Raw genomic sequence first — 17,211 nt, 5'->3', positions numbered from 1 at the left:
TTGGAGTCGCTGCAGGTCTCACCTGTTAAAATGATGCAGACATTTTGCAATGCGCAGAAACTCTGTAAAACTTTCAGTTAACAGCAGGGTAGTGTGAAGAAGCCAGTCAGAGAAATGCAATTTGCTCGTCATCACGCAAAATCCACCTCAAAAGAATATTTTTCCAGTTTCCTATGAGATGGGTTTTGCCTGATAATAGATTTGGCCAGTTTTACGGAGTTTTTCCATATTATTCAATCTCTTCAATCTCCCAGGACATTCTATACAAGATCTCAAAGTAACTGTCTTATTACAAAAGAATTTCAGAAATAGACTGGAAAGAGAAGTTGCTGAACTGCAACTTATCACCAAACTTAAAACCATGGAGAGACCTGGTCTGAATAAAGACATTGGATTCTTATCTCATTATGTATACATGATAAAGCTATCTTTAGCCATCTCACCCCTTGTTTTGTCCTGTAAGACCAATTGCAGTTGTTAACAGTCATCAACGGGTTTTCACACCTATCAGTCAATCACCCATTCCCAACACCCTTCTGAGTAATACCCCTCCCCACCCTCTCACTATATATAAAGGTCTGGTGACTTCTGTTTCAGTGTATCTGAAAAAGTGTGCACGCACACAAAAGCTCATACCAAACTTAGTTGGTCTCTAAGGTGCTACGGGAAGGAATTTTTTTATTTTGTTTTGACTACGCCAGACCAACATGGCTACCTACCTGTAACTATTTCCATATTGATATTGTTAAGCAGCACCTGCAGCAAAATGTTAGAAAAACAAACCACATACTTCAAATAAGAAATTATGCTTCCAATGTGTAATAAATGGTTTGTTTTGTAATTTTTGGATTAATAGAAAATGAAATCAAGTGTATTTCAAATGATTTTTTTAAACCAATTGTGGAGTCTTAATTATTAATTTTAATTTTGAGGTTATCAGTTCACATATATTGCTTTAAATTTTGTATAGATGAATGGATGAAAGAATCCTGATGGATTTCCCCCCCAGGAGTCGTCTTCTGTTATTTTAAGCTATATTTGTGAACACCTGAATACTAAATTTTGTTGTGCTTGTCTCTTTAAGAATAAATATATATTTATTTTAAAATTGTTTTGATTTTAACATCTTTAATTAACAAATATATTTGAAATAGTTCACCAAACCCAATACAGCTGACAAGTGAAAATATAGCCTATCTTTTTTTAATGCAATCTCAACGTTCAGTAATTTGTATATATACTGTACAGTATACACACACAGAGAGAGAAAGAGTGTCCTTTTTTTAGGGGATACTAAATGTTACACATTACTGGCACCTCTTTTTGTTGTTAAAAAGTTACTGTAACAACTTCATGGTGAATACCGGCACCTATTTTTCTAGAAAAAAAAGCAGTGTGTGTGTATAACATAGTGTCAAATCAAGAGAAAAAATACACGAAGAGCAGGCACAATATGAATTATAGCGCAATCTTAACCATGTCTACTTTTTTATAAACTGAATTTGCATAATCCAAAGAAAATTCTGAAATCCACACTTGAGTAATACCAGTATTAGACCGAAACAAAATGTCCACAATATAGTGAGCAAGCTTAATTGGGCTGGGTATTACACAAAGTACGGTAAGGAAAAAGTGAAAGCAGACACAGTTCACTGCCACCTCATAAAAGATATTTGCCTGGAGATGTGTGTACTGTATATGATTTGTAGTGGCACAAACATGGGGACACTCAAGTCTACTCTTATTTGCATAGTCATACCCTGGGCCTGGATCCTTGACCGCAGCACGCTGGGATTTTTAAAATTTTTGGACAGTAATGTGCCATTTCTCATTATTTATAACAAGAAAATCCACCAGAGTAATTTAGTTTGACCAGTGATGCTCTTGCTCTAGTACAGAACAATCCTACTGCTTTGCAGGTTTTACTGTATGCCCCCTGGGATCCCCTCTAACTCAACAATTCTGTGGTTCTACGTCCTGTTAAGTCCTATAAAGTTCAATGTGATGCTCCCAGGTAACTGTGTGAGAGATAGCTTAGTTGGTAAAGCATGAGACTCTTCATCTCAGGGTTGTGGGTTAGAGGCCCACATTGGGCCAAAGATTTCTGCATTGCAGGGGGTTGGACTAGATGACCCTTGGGGTCCCTTCCAACTCTATGATTCCATGATAAGAGCGCAGCCTTGGTGTGAGTTCAAGACCAAACCTGGAGATAGCTGCTGCTGGATTTAGACCACCTCGCCAGTATGCTCTGATTTTGCAGCCTACACCAAAATGTTTGCCTTCTTTAAAAAGCAAATAGCAGCAAAATGCCACCCGCTGCATCACAGGGTGAAGGATTATTTATAAATAATATTTTTTAAATGAAACATGATTCCCAATAATAATAATAATATGAAACATGATTCCAAGAAAAATAACTTACAATTGTAATATGGATTAAAATATGAAACCTGATTGCAAATGAAAATAATAATGAAAATTGCAATATGAATTAAGAAATGAAATATGATTGCAAAGAAATATAATAATGAAAATTGCAATATGGATTTAAAAAACAAAACATGATTCCAGAGAAAGATAATAAACTACAGTACGAACTTAAAAAATGAAACATGATTCCAAAGAAAATTAATTAAAATTGCTATATGAATTTAAAAATGGAACATGATTCGAAAGAAAAATAATTAAAATTGCAATATGAATTTAAAAAATGAAACACGATTCCAAATAAAATAATAATTAAAACTGCAATATGAATGAAAACATGGAACATGAGTCCAAAGAAGGCTGACATTAAAAAAAAAAAAAACCACCGGTTCTGCGCGTTTCGTTCGTTTCCGAGGAAGGCCGCACTTTGCAGACCTTCCCTTACTCCTGGCTGCCCCGGAAGAGCTGCCGGTTCGCTTCCTGTCCCGCCCCCTTCACCTCAGAGCTGAGTTGGTTCGCCCACAGTCTGCGGCTACCGGAAGAAGCCTGCGAGCGGCTACCGGAAGGGAGGGAGGGAGGCAGGCACGGAGGACAGAGCTCTCCGCGCGCGGTTTCTCAGCGGGCGGGCGTTGTGCGGCGGCAGCGGCCGAGGCCTCCGGCGAGAGAGCGGCGGTTGCAAGCTCGCGGGACGCCCTCGGCAGACCCTTCCCTGCGCCTGGACGCCGCTCGCGAGGCGGGAGCCGGGCCATGTCGCGCAGGCGGCACAGCGACGAGAACGATGGTGAGCGAGCGGGGAGCGCGGACGGGCAGGGTCCGGGGGTGGCCGCGTCTTCCCTCTCCCTGGCCCCACAGGTGACCCGCCGGGGGAGAGACCCACCGACCTGCGCCCCCACCCGACCACCCCCCTTGGTGCACGTGCTTCATGTAGACGCGCAGTGCACGGGGAACAACGGCAGCCTTGGCGCGCGCCTTCCTGCACGCGAACTTTAAAAAAAAACACACACACAACACCACCACCGTGCGTATAAAAATTTATTTTATTAAATTGAACTTGCACAGGAAGGCGCCACAGACCGAGTTCTGTCAATCCTCCGGCCCCTGCCAAGCCTAGTTATGTCTGCTCTGGCTGGCAGCGCTTTGCCAGCCCAGTTATGTCTGCTCTGGCTGGCAGCATTTTGCCAGCCCAGTTATGTTTGCTCTGGCTGGCAGCACTTTGCCAGGTGCTGAGGGAAAGGGCTTCTTTTGATGCCCACCTGAGAGAGCCTGTGAACTACGATGCCACAGGACCACAGGGTTTAAGGGGTGTGGAGGTCAGGTTTTTCCCAAACTTGGGTGCACCACTGTTTGTGGACCACAATTCCCATCATCCTTGCAGGGATGACGGGAGTTGTAGTCTAAAAACAGCACGAGACACAAGTTTGGGAAACCCTGGTGTAGATTTATTTAGCGGAGACTGTGACTGAGCCCCCCCCCGTATGATTATGGTATGTGTTGTTAAGTCTAAAGATACCTTAGTTCCAGCATAGAATCATAGAGTTGGAAGAGATGACTAGGGTCTTCTAGTCCAACTCCCTGCAATATTTTGCCCAACATGGGTCTCGAAACCCAGGACCCTGAGATTAAGAGTCTTGTGCTCTGTCGAATGAACAATTCCAACCAAAGAAAGAATACTAATGTATATATTTGACGAAAAGGGATTCGGAGGACAGGGAAGAAATGCAGTAGATGTGTGGTTTGTTTAATGGGTGGAAATGCTATTTAGGCTTTTGCTGGGAGTGTTGTGGCTGCCCAGTTCCTGCCTATAGGTACCAACCCTGGGCCAAGACCCTCTTTGTCCCAGTTCATGTGCATTTTCATTGTTTGCTGATTGTAGAATAAAGTGACCATTTTCTAATATGGTCTTCACAGACGATTTCCATGCCATCTGTTGCTAACTCAAATGAAGTACTTTTTTATGCAGAGAGTTTGCACAATTTACTGGCAGCCAAGTAAAGAGTAATCAAGTTGTGTTATCAAGTATATGAAAACTAATTGTAGTTACAATTTGTGTTTCATTGGTGTCCTAGCACTGTGTCACATATTGTGTAGTAGCAGCTCCCTCCTCTTCCATGTCATTGGAACATAAGGTAGATATCATGGAAGGTACCATTGTTAAGTAATAAGATAATCCATTAGCAGGTCAATAAGCCTTGGCTTGTCCTCATTCAGTGTGAGGAGGAGGAAGGAGTGGTATAAGGAATGGTGTGAAGTTTTGTATGAATACAGGGTTTGGTGGTGGGGTTTCCATAGAAGGAAGAAATGGAGTTTAATGTTGAGCTTTGAAAAGAGAGTGTCTGATTTTCTTGTCTTTCTTTTAATTTTGAGAGCTGAAAGCAGAAGGTATTTGGCAAAGTAACTGAGGTGTTCAAAGCACCTTTGCAATCTGTCAGACTTGTCAGGCATTCTTTAGTTGAACAATAAAAAGCAGTACCTTGGTTCTCGAACTTAATCCACTCCAGGAGTCCGTTTGACACCCGAAAACATTCAAAAACCAAGGCATGGCTTCCGATTGGCTGCAGGAGCTTCCTGCACTCAAGCGGAAGCTGCGTTGGAAGTTCGGTTTCCGAAATACATTCACAGACCGGAACACTTACTTCCGGGTTTGCAGTGTTTGGGAGCCGATTTCTTTGGCAACTAAGCCGTTCGATAACCCAGATACAACTGTAGTTAGCTGCTGACCACAAGTTTCAGGTGTTTATGCCATTGGGTCACATTAAGAAAGAAAACAGATCCCAATCTCTTGCTCTCTAAAATGACCAGCTGCTGTTCATTTTGCATCAATATCACTCCTCCATACTCCTCCCACCCCACTCTGCTGTTGGTAGCTGAGAGGCTAAATGGCAACACATTGGGTGCTGGATTTGTCCAAAGATCCTTTATTTGTATTTAAAAACTTTTCTCCTTTGTTTGAACTTTGTCATGATCAAAAATGGGTGGGGAACCTGATTGGGTGTGCAGCCCAAAATTGATGGGTAGGTGGGGCCACTCACCTATCAGTCACCTGACACAACTTGACCATGCAGACAATGCAGCCAGCCCCCTTTCTTCTCTGCCCCACAGCTGACACCACAGCCACAGGTGGGCATGATTTGGGGAAAACAGTCCTGCAAGCCAAATTGAATTTGACCCATGGCCTGGAGGCTTCCCATCCCTGGTCTAAGAGGATCACTCAGCATACTTTTTTTAAACCCTCAAAATTACTTTTTTTCTAAGCCTGTTGTTCTTGACACCAAAACAAATTTTGTTCCTTTAACTTTTCCTGTTGTGGTGTATTCTCATTTTTATAGCTGTTTTCTGGAATAACTCCTCTTAAACTACAGTACTGTAATTCCTAGTTGCAGATTCAAGATCTGATTTGACCACTACCAAATAAGCAAGACTATCTGTGAATGATTGTTCTATGTTAAAAACACAAGGTTTAAAAGGTTATGTTGAGGTTAACTCTGGAGCTGGTGTGAAGCTTTCTTTTTACCAATTTTAGCAGATTATTATATCTATTTAGCAGATATAAAATCTGTGGTGCTCAAAGGAATAGTGGACTACAAATGTAAATCAGCAATTCCCGGCCTGTCCAATTCCTGTATCATGTTCATTCATTTTATTTGTATATCGCTTTTCCACATACAAAAGAACAGTGCTCAAAGCAGCATACAGCAAGGAAAATAGGAATGCATTTCAAACAAACACTACAAAAACAATTTAATAATAGCACAGTGAAACAATAGCAAATATAGCATGCCAAAAACACATTTCAATAAAGATTACATAAACAATAAACAGCATCATATAACAAAAATAGCAAGGGAGCTTCACAGTTTTGCTAGAAATACCCCTCACAGTCCCTCTCCTACAGTCTCCTGCAGCCACTTGCAAGCCTTCCAAGGGCAAGGGAGCAAGGTGGGGTAGCTGGAAACACCCCTCTCAAAAGGTTGTCACCATAGCAGCCTTGCTGTTCTAGGCATGGGGGGTAGAGCAATGTCCTGGGAAAGTTTGAGACACAAGTCAGATGCAACGGGTTGTCACCATGCACCAGTGTGTTAATTTCAGCTTCCCTTCATGTGTTTTTGGCATAGCAAATAAAAGTTCTTCTCTAAAGCTAGCCTATTGGTTCTCTGTGAACTTAAGAGTCTAGAACAAATTATTTCAACCTGGTCTGTGGAGACAGCCTATCATCATTTCTTGCACAAAAATATTAGGGCAAACAAACTTTCACATTATTATTTTTCCCTGTAAGTGCAAAGCTGCTTGCAGTGTTGGGCCCAGTTAGTTTGCACGGATGCAGTAGTTGTATGGAACAGGCCTCACTCAGAGCCAGTTCAAGCTGAACTTTACCCTAGGCCTAGAAGGTGCTCCAGAGGTAGATAGGTCAATATGGAAGGATTTATGGAGGGTAACTAGGTGGGAAACTGCTCTAGAGGCCTTCATCTAAATGTAGGGTTATTCTGGTGTTGTTCAGTGTTTCTTCCTTTAGATTCAGAATTTGTAAGCAAAATAAGAATATTATGTTTCTCTATCTGTTGGATAGCTTTCCTTCCCTTAACTAATCTTCTTGTTAAAAGATGCTGATAAGCTTTGTTCGTGGAACAGTTTCTTGCTGTTCTTTGCCATCACCCGTTAAGATTGTTGCTATTTACAGATCAGCCGTCAATTTAAGAGCCACTTAAACCTAGACTGCAATCCAAACCTTGCTTGCCTGGGAGTAAGCCCCGCTGAATTAATTAGGACATGGTTAGGATTGTGTTGTAATTTAGACCTGTGCCACCTATTAAGTCATTTGAGTACTACTATGCAAGTGCAATGAGGGGGGTAGTCTAAAACTATGTTGACAGCGAAATTTTCACTTCCAATTGGTGATGCAAAATGATTGGTTCATATACATGCATTTCAGTTTTGCATGCCTTGTTTAGCTCCTTGACCTTTGGAAATACAAGGTTGATTGCTTACTCTCTTTTCCTTCAAGTACTTTCACATCTTTAAAATGAGCCCTGCTATATTCTCAATGGGGAATGGGTTTTTTTTTTGTCTTGCTTTCCTCCTGGCAGGGTCAGAAGCAGCATGGCCCACTCACATCAGCTTAGCTACGACTGCTGCTCCTCTCCCAGAACTTCTCCACATAGGCATTAAACATTTTATATCTGCAAAGAGTTTTTGTCTGAATTGGCTTGTTCTGCTTGATCTTCCTCTTTTTGTATCATGTCTGTTAAGTTGTAAGCCTGTGGCCAGAGCGTTTGATGCTTTTAATCTTAGGACAGCAACTAGAAAATTCCAGGTGCCGTATAAATAATGGCTTGGATCCTGCGTTTCTTTCTGCCAGCAGGAACATCATGTGGGTGGAGTTCCACTCACAGGACACTCAGAACAATGGGGAGGGAAGAAAGCGACTTTTCAGTGGCATTGTGGGGGAGGCATTAATCACCTCCTTGGCCCAGCCAGCTGCCCTCTCCCTCTTTGCTAGTTTTATCAGCCAAGGGTCCAGAGTGTATGTAGTTGCCTTGACCGATCCAAGTACCTTGTCCATGTCCTCAAGCCTTACCGACTGAAACTCATCCAACACAACAGGACCAGACAGTGCTATGGACCAGAGTTCGAAATTCACCAGGCATGTTTTTGCTTACTGGTGTGGGTCCAACTGCGACTACGTGGAGATTTTTGGTTGCCAGGTTGGCGGCTGACATCTCCATTGAGCCAGCTGACTCGCACACAGTTCTCTATCATCACATCAAGGAAAGTAAGTGCAGGGCTGAATACAGATACATTTGACTATGCTGCAGCTTGTCCACAGGCCACCCAAATGAATCTCACAGACCACAGTTTAAAAACGTCTGCTTGGTCCATAGTTGATTCCATTTCCACTGTGTGTGTTTCTCCTCCTTGCACACTGGGACAAGTGAATTATTGTAAGAACAAGCTGCAGTCAAGTAATGTAGCTGAGATCATAGAATTGTAGCACTGGAAAGGACCCCCAAGGGTCATCTGGTCCAACCCCCTGGCAAATAGACATTCCATTGTGGCGATCATAACTTAGGTTTAAGGTGCAGTTTGGTGCCTAGCTTCCAAACCTGAGTTTCTAGCAATGCTCTGGATACCCCTTGAGTGGATTCAATATTCCAGTGGATGCAAGCGATTTTATTCTCAAAATGCTTAGCAAACAAGTCACAGTGAGATACCATCGGTTCTGCCGCTTCCTTCAGGCCAGACTGTAAGAGGCCCTGTAAGAGGCCCATTACAAAAAGCTTTGTAATGAAGGCAGCAGAGTATGCCACCTTTTCTCCCTTCACTGCTTGAGGACAAGCCCTTACCCATGTTTGATTGCATTTGACCCAAGTTTTTCCCTGCTCACGTTCTAGCTGTCTCCCAGCTTGTTTCCTCGCCCTAAGCTCTGGAGTATACTGGGGGAGCCAAGCGGGCTCCACAAAACAGGAGAGAGCGCTCGGGGCGAGTGTGTCAATGCCTCAAGCCATCCAGATTTTCCACATGTCGTCCAGGGCTTCAACAGGAACACCAGTCATACCAGCTAGCAAATCCCCCAGGGCCACTTGGAATCCAGTTGGATCCATCAGCCTCATAGGTCCATCCATCCTTACAGGTCTCCCACCTGTAGAGACACTGAGAGCCTAAATCTTAACAGGAAGTGAATCTGGTCATGGCAAAGGACTGGTGTCAATATCCCCCCACTCTTGGATCACCCTTTCCCTTCTCATTTGAGAAAACACAGTCCAGAGTGTGACCTACCACATGATTGGCATGGCAGCCATGAAATCCTGAGGCACCCCAGAGGTAACTGCTTCGGCATGGATGACCCCCAACAGCAGCAGTCTGGGATTCCTCAATACTGCCTCCATGACCAACTCTGTCAGCTCAGGCAGGGGGACTGTTGGACAGCAAGGCAGCCAGTAGACCAGAATTGGCCAACATCAGGGACAGGCACTCTGGGCCCTCACTCAACTGGACAGAGGGTAGATTGTGATCTACCAGTAGATCACTGGATGTCTGTGGTAGATCACTGCTAGATCACTGGCACCCCTTAAAAAGCTCACCCCAAATTTTCCTCCTCCCTAAAAAAAGCTGAACTATGACCTGAAGCCCTAAACAAAAATGGGCCTACCTCCCTCCTAAAAGAAGCTCAACAAGTTTGACCTAAACCCCCCAAAACAGGGCTTCCCTTCCTTAAAAAAACTCAACAGCTTTGACCTGAATCCCCCCAAAGGGGGTAGATCACTCCCAGTTTTTAACTCTGTGAGTATATCAGAGTCTCTTGGGAAGTGGCCACCCCTGATCTAGACTATCGCAACTCCCCCTCCCTGACCCTCAAGTCTGCCCCGATGGTGTCCTGAGTACCCAGATGGGCAAAGCTGGATAAGACCAACTCCACCCTGCTCACTTAGGTCTCAGTGATGCAGACGAAATCTGCCGTCTCCATCCACAATCAGATCATGGATGAGGGAGGCCTTCTTCAAAGCCAATCTGGCATTCAGCAGCAGAAGCAGGCACAGACTCGATGGCTGGATGATAGGACAATCACAGTTTCCCAGGTTGGAGGGAGGGTTGGCACACAGCACAATCACCAACTGCCTGCCCATGTGCCCCTTACCAGGCCTAGCCTGCCCCCACACCATACCTCCCCTTTCCCAGAACCACTGATTGGGTTCCCCACTGCTCTCCCCAGCTCCACTCTTCCCAGCCACATTTTACGTCCTTTAATTAAAAAACAACAACAAAAACCCCAAATTTAAAAAAACACACGTTAAAAAACAGTATTTGAAAGAATTAGAGCAAGGTTATCCCCAGAGAAAATGATGTTATGGCCCTTGCCTTTCCCTAAGGTCGCTCCCCTGTGTGGGGTGCCACCCCTATTGGCCCAAGTCTTGATACAGCCCCCACTGCCCTGGCAGATTGAGCAGACTTCTCTCTGCCGACCAAAGGTGCCAAAAAGACCGGCTTTCTCAAGAGATGGAGGAAGCATCGGCATGGAAGTTATTTGTGGGCTGAGTTCTTCTATGCTTTATCTCATTGAAACAGGAGGGCAGCCACACAAGAGGAGGAGAACATCTGAGCCATCTGAAATTGAAGAGAGGCTGGAATCCTTAATATGCAGAGTGGGAGAAAAGGTATGATGGGCTGTAGCTTTATACTGTTTTGCATGTGCGATTTTAAAAGCTTTTAAATTGTGTACTGCAGTGCAAATACCTTTACACAGAGTTCTTCTTCTAATCCTCTCAGAGTACTTCTTCTTTGGAGAGTAACTTGGAAGGCCTGGCTGGGGTCTTGGAGGCAGATTTACCAAACTACAAAAGCAAGATACTAAGAATCCTTTGTACAGTGTATGTATGCAAAAGATTTATGGATCCAGGTGATAATGTATTACCTACACTAAATGCTTTTAAACATTCATAAGGTTACGTTGTATATTTTTGTGTGTGTGTGTGTTTGTCATTAATTTTCTGTCTTAGATGTTTTCTGTCTTAGACCTTGAAACTGAGAGAAAATCTAAGGGAGGAAATGAACAATCTGAGTAAAATGAATAGTCTGTTCACCTTAGGCAGCAGGTTTTTGAGCTGATAATCATTGACTAGCCTTTCTGAGTAAATATGCGTACGGTTCATGGTCAGAAATGGGGAAAAGGACCTCAGGTTTTAATTTAAAGTGCACCACATGCAATCTTGCCAAATAATTGTGAGGTGGTTTGTTGGCAATGGGTGGCGATGGTGAGGTGAGCAGTAGTGTGTTGGTACTTTTTTTCACTGTATTGCCCTGTGTGTATATGCGTGCTTTCTGGAGTGCTATGGCTGATCATTTAGCCACATACACCGCAATGCAAATGCCACAGTTCGTCTGTTGACTGCAGCAATCAACTGAGGCATGTTTTGTAGTTCCATATTGCTGGGAGATATTTCAAGGAGCTCCAGGAAAGTATAAGAACTTTGCCTCCTGCTCTTCCTCCTGTTTCTTCTGTTCTTTTCAACCAGTGCCCTGCAATACAAGGAGAGACACTGCTACTCTACAGTGGAGCTGAACTAAAGGCCGGACTCAACTGCCCCGTTCTGCTAGCGGAAGATGGCACGAGGACTCCTGACATTGCAAAGGAGCTTCCTCCCCCAAATCTGCTCTGGAGGGCCGGGAGATTCCCCCCTCCCAAAAAAATAATAATATGTAGGGAGAGGAGTGAGGAAATCATTCCATTGGGCAAGCAGAAATACTTGCGCTGGTGGTATGATCTCCTTAGTGCTATGTTGAATTTCACCCTAAGAGGGAAAATCACAGAAGATTATGTTGCATAATGTATATGTATTTTATTCTAGTTTCAAAAATAAGTCAAATCCGAGCAGAGCCTTTTCTCACTTTGTTCTAGGATATAGATTCTTGAGTTCAAAAAATACTTGTATCCCACCTAAGGGTTTGAATTTGCCATGTTGAAGAATGATAACACAATGTTTGCAGTCTGAATTAATGCCTGATGTTTGTGTCTCCTCCTCAATGGGGAAAAATCAGTGCACGTTTGTTACCCATAAAGCTGACGGTTTACACGACTCTAGTCGGCCTGCTGAATGCAAGGAACTACAATTTTGGCGGAGAGTTTGTAGAAGCCATGATACGTCAACTCAAAGAGTGTTTCAAGGTCAACATGTATAATGAAGCTGTGGTTTTAGTAAGTTCCTTTTACATCTTACAGCCTTTATTTAGTTTCCTTTCCAGTGAATCTGAAGGGCTTACCTTTCATCTTGCAGGGTGCAGTTGTGGAAAACTCAATCTCGTTTCCTCCCCAATGCACCCATCCAAACCCACACATGACCATCTATTTGTAGCTTTACTACAGTGCTAGTGGCATGGCATGTGTGATTTTAGTGCTCGTTCAGAGAGCATCCTCATTACACTGATGGCACACAAAGGATTAAGATTCAGCAGGTAGATTTTTTTTCTTATTCACTGCGTCTTTTTAATACAGCCGTACCTTGGTTGTCAAACGGAATCTGTTCCAGAAGTCTGTTCGACTTCCAAAAACGTTCAACAACCAAGGCGTGGCTTCTGATTGGCTGCAGGAGCTTCCTGCAGCCAATCGGAAGCTACATCAGACGTTCGGCTTCCAAAGAATGTTCACAAACCGGAACACAAACTTCTGGGTTTGCGGCGTTTGGGAGCCAAAATGTTCAACTCACAAGGCGTTCGGGATCCAAGGTATGACTGTAATTTACAACTCACAGGTGAAGCTTTTTTGTTTTCTGTCTTGCTGCTGCCTTTCTAAGGGATTCCAGTCGATGATAAGGTTGGGTCTTGGTCTCGTGTGCTTTCCTCTCCTGCTCCCTCACCAAGGGCAGAAGGTAGTGCAGTCCCAGTGGGACTCTGACCTTTTGGGAGAGCCTGCTTTTCTCTGTCGGCTGAGGGAGGGAACACAGGATCCCAAAGCAGATTCCATTCTCACCACAAGTAAACTCCCAGCTCCCCCTTCTCTTTCTCTAGGTCCGTTTTCTGTCTGATCTTGTGAATTGTCATGTAATAGCTGCCCCATCAATGGTAGCCATGTTTGAAAATTTCGTTGCTGTGACTCAGGAGGAGGATGTACCTCAGGTAAGCAAAGACATTCTTTTTTTCCATAGATGATTTTGCTTTTAAGATACCTGCCTTTTGGAAGAAGAAAGAAACAGGCTTCCTCAACCCTGCCCTCCAGATGTTTTTGGCCTGCAACTCCCATGATCCCTAGCTAGCAGGACCAGTAGTCAGGGATGCTGGGAACTGTAGTCTCAAAACATCTGAAGGGCCGAAGTTGAGGAAGCCTGAGAAAAAGAATGCCGCAGCACAGTCAGAAACTTTCCATCAGGGTTCTTGAAGGATCTATAATTCTAACCTGCTAGAGCCAACCCTAATTCAGGTTTGGGATTTGAAGCTCCTTGAATAAAACAGACACTGAAATGTCAAATTGTCAGGGATAGGAATTTCCCCTTTAGGAGGCCTGGTCACAACAACAACAACAACAACAACAACAACAACAACAACAACAACAACAACAACAAGATCAGAGAACCCATACTTATCACCACAACAGCCTGCTAGTGCCACTACCAGAAACTCTGTTTATTCATATTAAACTTTGCCTTAGGAGACCAAATAACACCAGGGTGCTGGATTTGGGTTGTGGGGGGGTGGGTGGGCGCACCAATTGCTTTCTTCTAGACTAGATCATCTTGCACACACCCGCTGACATCTCTACAGCATTATGGTATGTGCTCTGTCACTGAGCTATGTGGCCTTTCTGTTCTCTGGCTTGTTCATCTTCTGCATATTTTCTGCAGCTGTTTTCATATTGGTATAGTTTTAGACTCAGTATTTAAAATATCTAGATCTGTGGGGTGGTTTCTGCCAACTGCTGGCAAGATTGGGCGTTTTCCAAGCCTCGGGTGATCTAGGGAAAGTGAGGGTACATCCTAAATAAAATTGGAGGAAAGATGTGGTCAATTAAAGTAGAACTTAAATAAATGCTTATGCAACCACAGTATAACACATGAACAACTTTTGAGAATTTGCCCTCTTCGTTTAGTAGTCTAGTTACATATATTTAGACAGCTGTTTATAGATGTAAGCAAATTGGCCTGTTGTGTTTTAGAGAGCCAGTGTGGTGTAGTGGTTAAGAGCGGTGGACTCGTAATCTGGTGAACCGGGTTCGCTTCCCCGCTCTTCCACATGCAGCTGCTGGGTGACTTTGGGCTAGTCACACTTCTCTGAAGTCTCTCAGCCTCACTCACCTCACAGAGTGTTTGTTGTGGGGGAGGAAGGGAAAGGAGATTGTTAGCCGCTTTGAGACTCCTTAAGGGGAGTGAAAGGCAGGATATCAAGTCCAAACTCCTCCTCCTCCTCCTTGATGATGATTTGAGCTTGAAGCATTATATCAGAATACAAGCCCCTTACCCTTGTTCCTTTTATGCACCTGAACATTATCATCACTTCTGTTTGCCACAGGTACGCTGTGACTGGTATGTGTATGCTTTTCTCTCATCCTTACCTTGGGTGGGGAAGGAGTTGTATGAGAAGAAGGATGCTGAGATGGACCGCATCTTGTCCCAGGTTGAAAACTACCTGAAGTAAGAGAACAGTAACCAATCTGCTTTGCCTTATTAGATAGCAGAGTAGAAAAAAAGTATTTGCTTTCTCGCAGGCTCTGTCCGTGCCCTCCTCCTCCTCCCCCTACTCCCAAGAGGGGCAGGGGAAACACAGGACACATTGCTGTGCAAAGTACTACAACTGTCATCACTACTTATGTCCAACCAGTCTGGGACAGAAGATTACCAGACTGCACCAAGATTCAGAAGAAGAAAGAGCTAAGAAGCAGGCTCTCTGCTTCCTGAACCCCGGACAAAACACTTAAAACAGTAACAGCAACCCAGATGGTTAGGAACTGGGTTCAGTACCATGTCCTCAAAGACAAATCCACAGACTCATCGTAGGCCACCTGAACGAAGCTCACGGACCACAGTTTGGGAACCCAGGCCCTAGAACTTTATTAGATTTTGTTTTTTGAGTTGCGCTGAGTCATCATGGTTATCATGTAACTTTAAAAGTGTGTGCTCTTAGGTCTTGACTTTTGACTTTCTTTTCAAAATCCCCATAAACTCACACAAAAAAGAAAAAGAAACTGGATAATTGAAAATGCATATCTAACCATACTCTGGCAACAAGCCCCACCCCTCTATCAATCATGCTTGCTTATTTGAGTAACTTTTATATTTCCTCTCACTCTATTTCAGACGGCGTCAAAAGATTCACGTACCAATGCTACAAGTTTGGTCTGCTGATAAACCACATCCTCAAGAAGAGGTAAAACATAGTGTGGAGTCTTGAGTACATGTCACCGCATATATCTGAATTATTTTATTTAAAATATATTGTCCTTTGTAGAGCTTCCATGGTGGTTTAAAAGTCCATGATGAAATACTAATTGAGCGCATTTTTAAAGTTAATACATTATAAACCCTGGAAAAATAAAAAAATGTTTTTATCTGGCAACGAGAAAAGTTGGCACCCGTATGCCTCTAATAAAGTTCTCAGTTTTGTTTTGTTTTGTAAAAAAGATTTGTCATGTGGCACTGTGGGCTGCTGTTTTCAAATCCAAGTCATAACTTACTTATGTGGTTCTTTAGATCAAGGGGATGGGGGCTAAACCGTGGCACTCCAGATGTTGCCAGACTACAAGTCCCATCACCCCTGAACATTGACTGTGTTGGCTGAGCCTGATGGGAGTTACAGTCAAACTAGTTCTGAAGCCCTACAGGCACTAACAGCAGCAGAGGGCAAAAGGATGTTTGCGGGGATGGATGGAGAGTTGGCTTCCAAGTCGGGCAATGGAGTGGATGGAAGAAGAAATGCCATTCTGTTGACAGCGGGCATCTTCCTGCATGATGGGCACTTTTGTTTTTCAGTACTTGGATTGCCTGTGGGCTCAGGTTCAGAAGCTGAAGAAAGACCGCTGGCAAGAAAGGCACATCCCAAGGCCATACCTTGCTTTTGACAATGTGCTCTGCGAGGCACTACAGCACAATCTGCCTCCTTTCACTCCGCCACCTCACACCGAAGACTCCGTTTACCCGATGCCAAGAGTTATCTTCAGAATGTTTGACTACACTGATGATCCCGAGGTGAGTTGTGTGTACGTACGGATAGTGGTTAACGGATTGAGGCTGAATCACAACAAGACAGAAGCACTGTTTCTAGGGGACGGGGCGAACAGGTGTGTGGGGCTCCCTGGTCCTGAATGGGGTAACTAAAGGACCAGGTGCACAGCCTTGGGTTCATTCTGGACTCACAGCTGTCCATGGAGGCGCAAGTAAATTCTGTATCCAGTTCCCTCTGGTATGCCAGCTGAGATCCTACCTGCCCGCAGACTCTCTCACCAGAGTGGGACATACCCTTGTTATCTCCTGCTTGGATTATGCAATGCACTCTATGTGGGGCTACCTTTGAAGGTGACTCTGAAACTACAACTAATCCAGAATGTGGCAACTAGACTGGTGACTGGGAGTGGCCGCTGAGACCATATGAAACCGGTCTTAAAGGATCTACATTGGCTCCCATTGCATTTCCCAGGACAATTCAGAGTGTTGGTGTTGATCTTTAAAGCCCTAAATGGCTTCAGCCCTGAATATCTGAACATCTCCATCCCCACCATTCAGCTCCTTGAGGGCCGCCTAGCGGTTCCCTCATTGCGAGAAGTGTAGTTACAGGGAACCAGGCAGAGGGCCTTCTCAGTAGTTGTGCCTGCCCTGTGGAATGCCCTCCCAGCAGATGTCAAAGAGATCAACAACTTTCCGTAGACTTCTGAAGGTAGCCCTGTATCGGGAAGCTTTTAATGTCTGGTGTTTTGTTGTGTCTGGTATTCTGCTGGAAGCCAACTAGTGTGGTTGCGGCAACGCATTCAGATGGACAGGGTACAAGTAAATTATTATTAATTATTTGCAAGCATGAAGTGTGCTTCCAGTTTAAATTGGGGAGGGGGGGCTTAATTTAATTCATTGCAGTCCCTGACTATGAGAGAGACACTTTATAATGAGGATACAAAGTATTGTCTTCTCTCCCTTCTAAAAATTTGATTTTTGCGGTTTCTTTGGGTCCTGGACAGTTTTCAACTAAGAGTTGTTTAGACCAACACTAGAGGCTTGCAGTAGTCAAGTGATTTCTTTAGGGCATAACCTGTCCCACCCTGCTCATGACAAACAAATATATTTTTGAGACTTTTGTTTCAAAAGTTGCTTTTCGTAGGAC

General features: G+C 43.8%; 1 protein-coding gene across 2 annotated transcripts in view; it reads left to right on the top strand.

Moving 5' to 3' along the window:
* The first annotated feature begins 2,975 nt into the window (after positions 1 to 2,975).
* The window catches only part of NCBP1 (nuclear cap binding protein subunit 1), a 32,662-nt gene continuing 18,426 nt past the window's right edge, over positions 2,976 to 17,211 (top strand). Inside the window, exons 1-8 of one of the 2 annotated variants that reach the window (XM_035140991.2) lie at positions 2,976 to 3,208; positions 10,486 to 10,574; positions 10,687 to 10,787; positions 11,956 to 12,112; positions 12,922 to 13,029; positions 14,416 to 14,537; positions 15,201 to 15,270; positions 15,873 to 16,088. In XM_035140991.2, coding sequence (XP_034996882.1) covers positions 3,175 to 3,208; positions 10,486 to 10,574; positions 10,687 to 10,787; positions 11,956 to 12,112; positions 12,922 to 13,029; positions 14,416 to 14,537; positions 15,201 to 15,270; positions 15,873 to 16,088 — 897 coding nt within the window. In that variant the 5' untranslated portion in view covers positions 2,976 to 3,174. Of the gene's footprint in view, positions 3,209 to 10,485; positions 10,575 to 10,686; positions 10,817 to 11,955; positions 12,113 to 12,921; positions 13,030 to 14,415; positions 14,538 to 15,200; positions 15,271 to 15,872; positions 16,089 to 17,211 lie in introns of those variants that run through there. The other variant, XM_035140992.2, reaches the window with a different exon arrangement.

The sequence above is a fragment of the Zootoca vivipara genome, chromosome 16 (genome assembly GCF_963506605.1).
Source record: "Zootoca vivipara chromosome 16, rZooViv1.1, whole genome shotgun sequence".
Lineage (NCBI taxonomy): Eukaryota > Metazoa > Chordata > Lepidosauria > Squamata > Lacertidae > Zootoca > Zootoca vivipara.
This window is presented reverse-complemented; position numbering and strand designations above follow the sequence as displayed.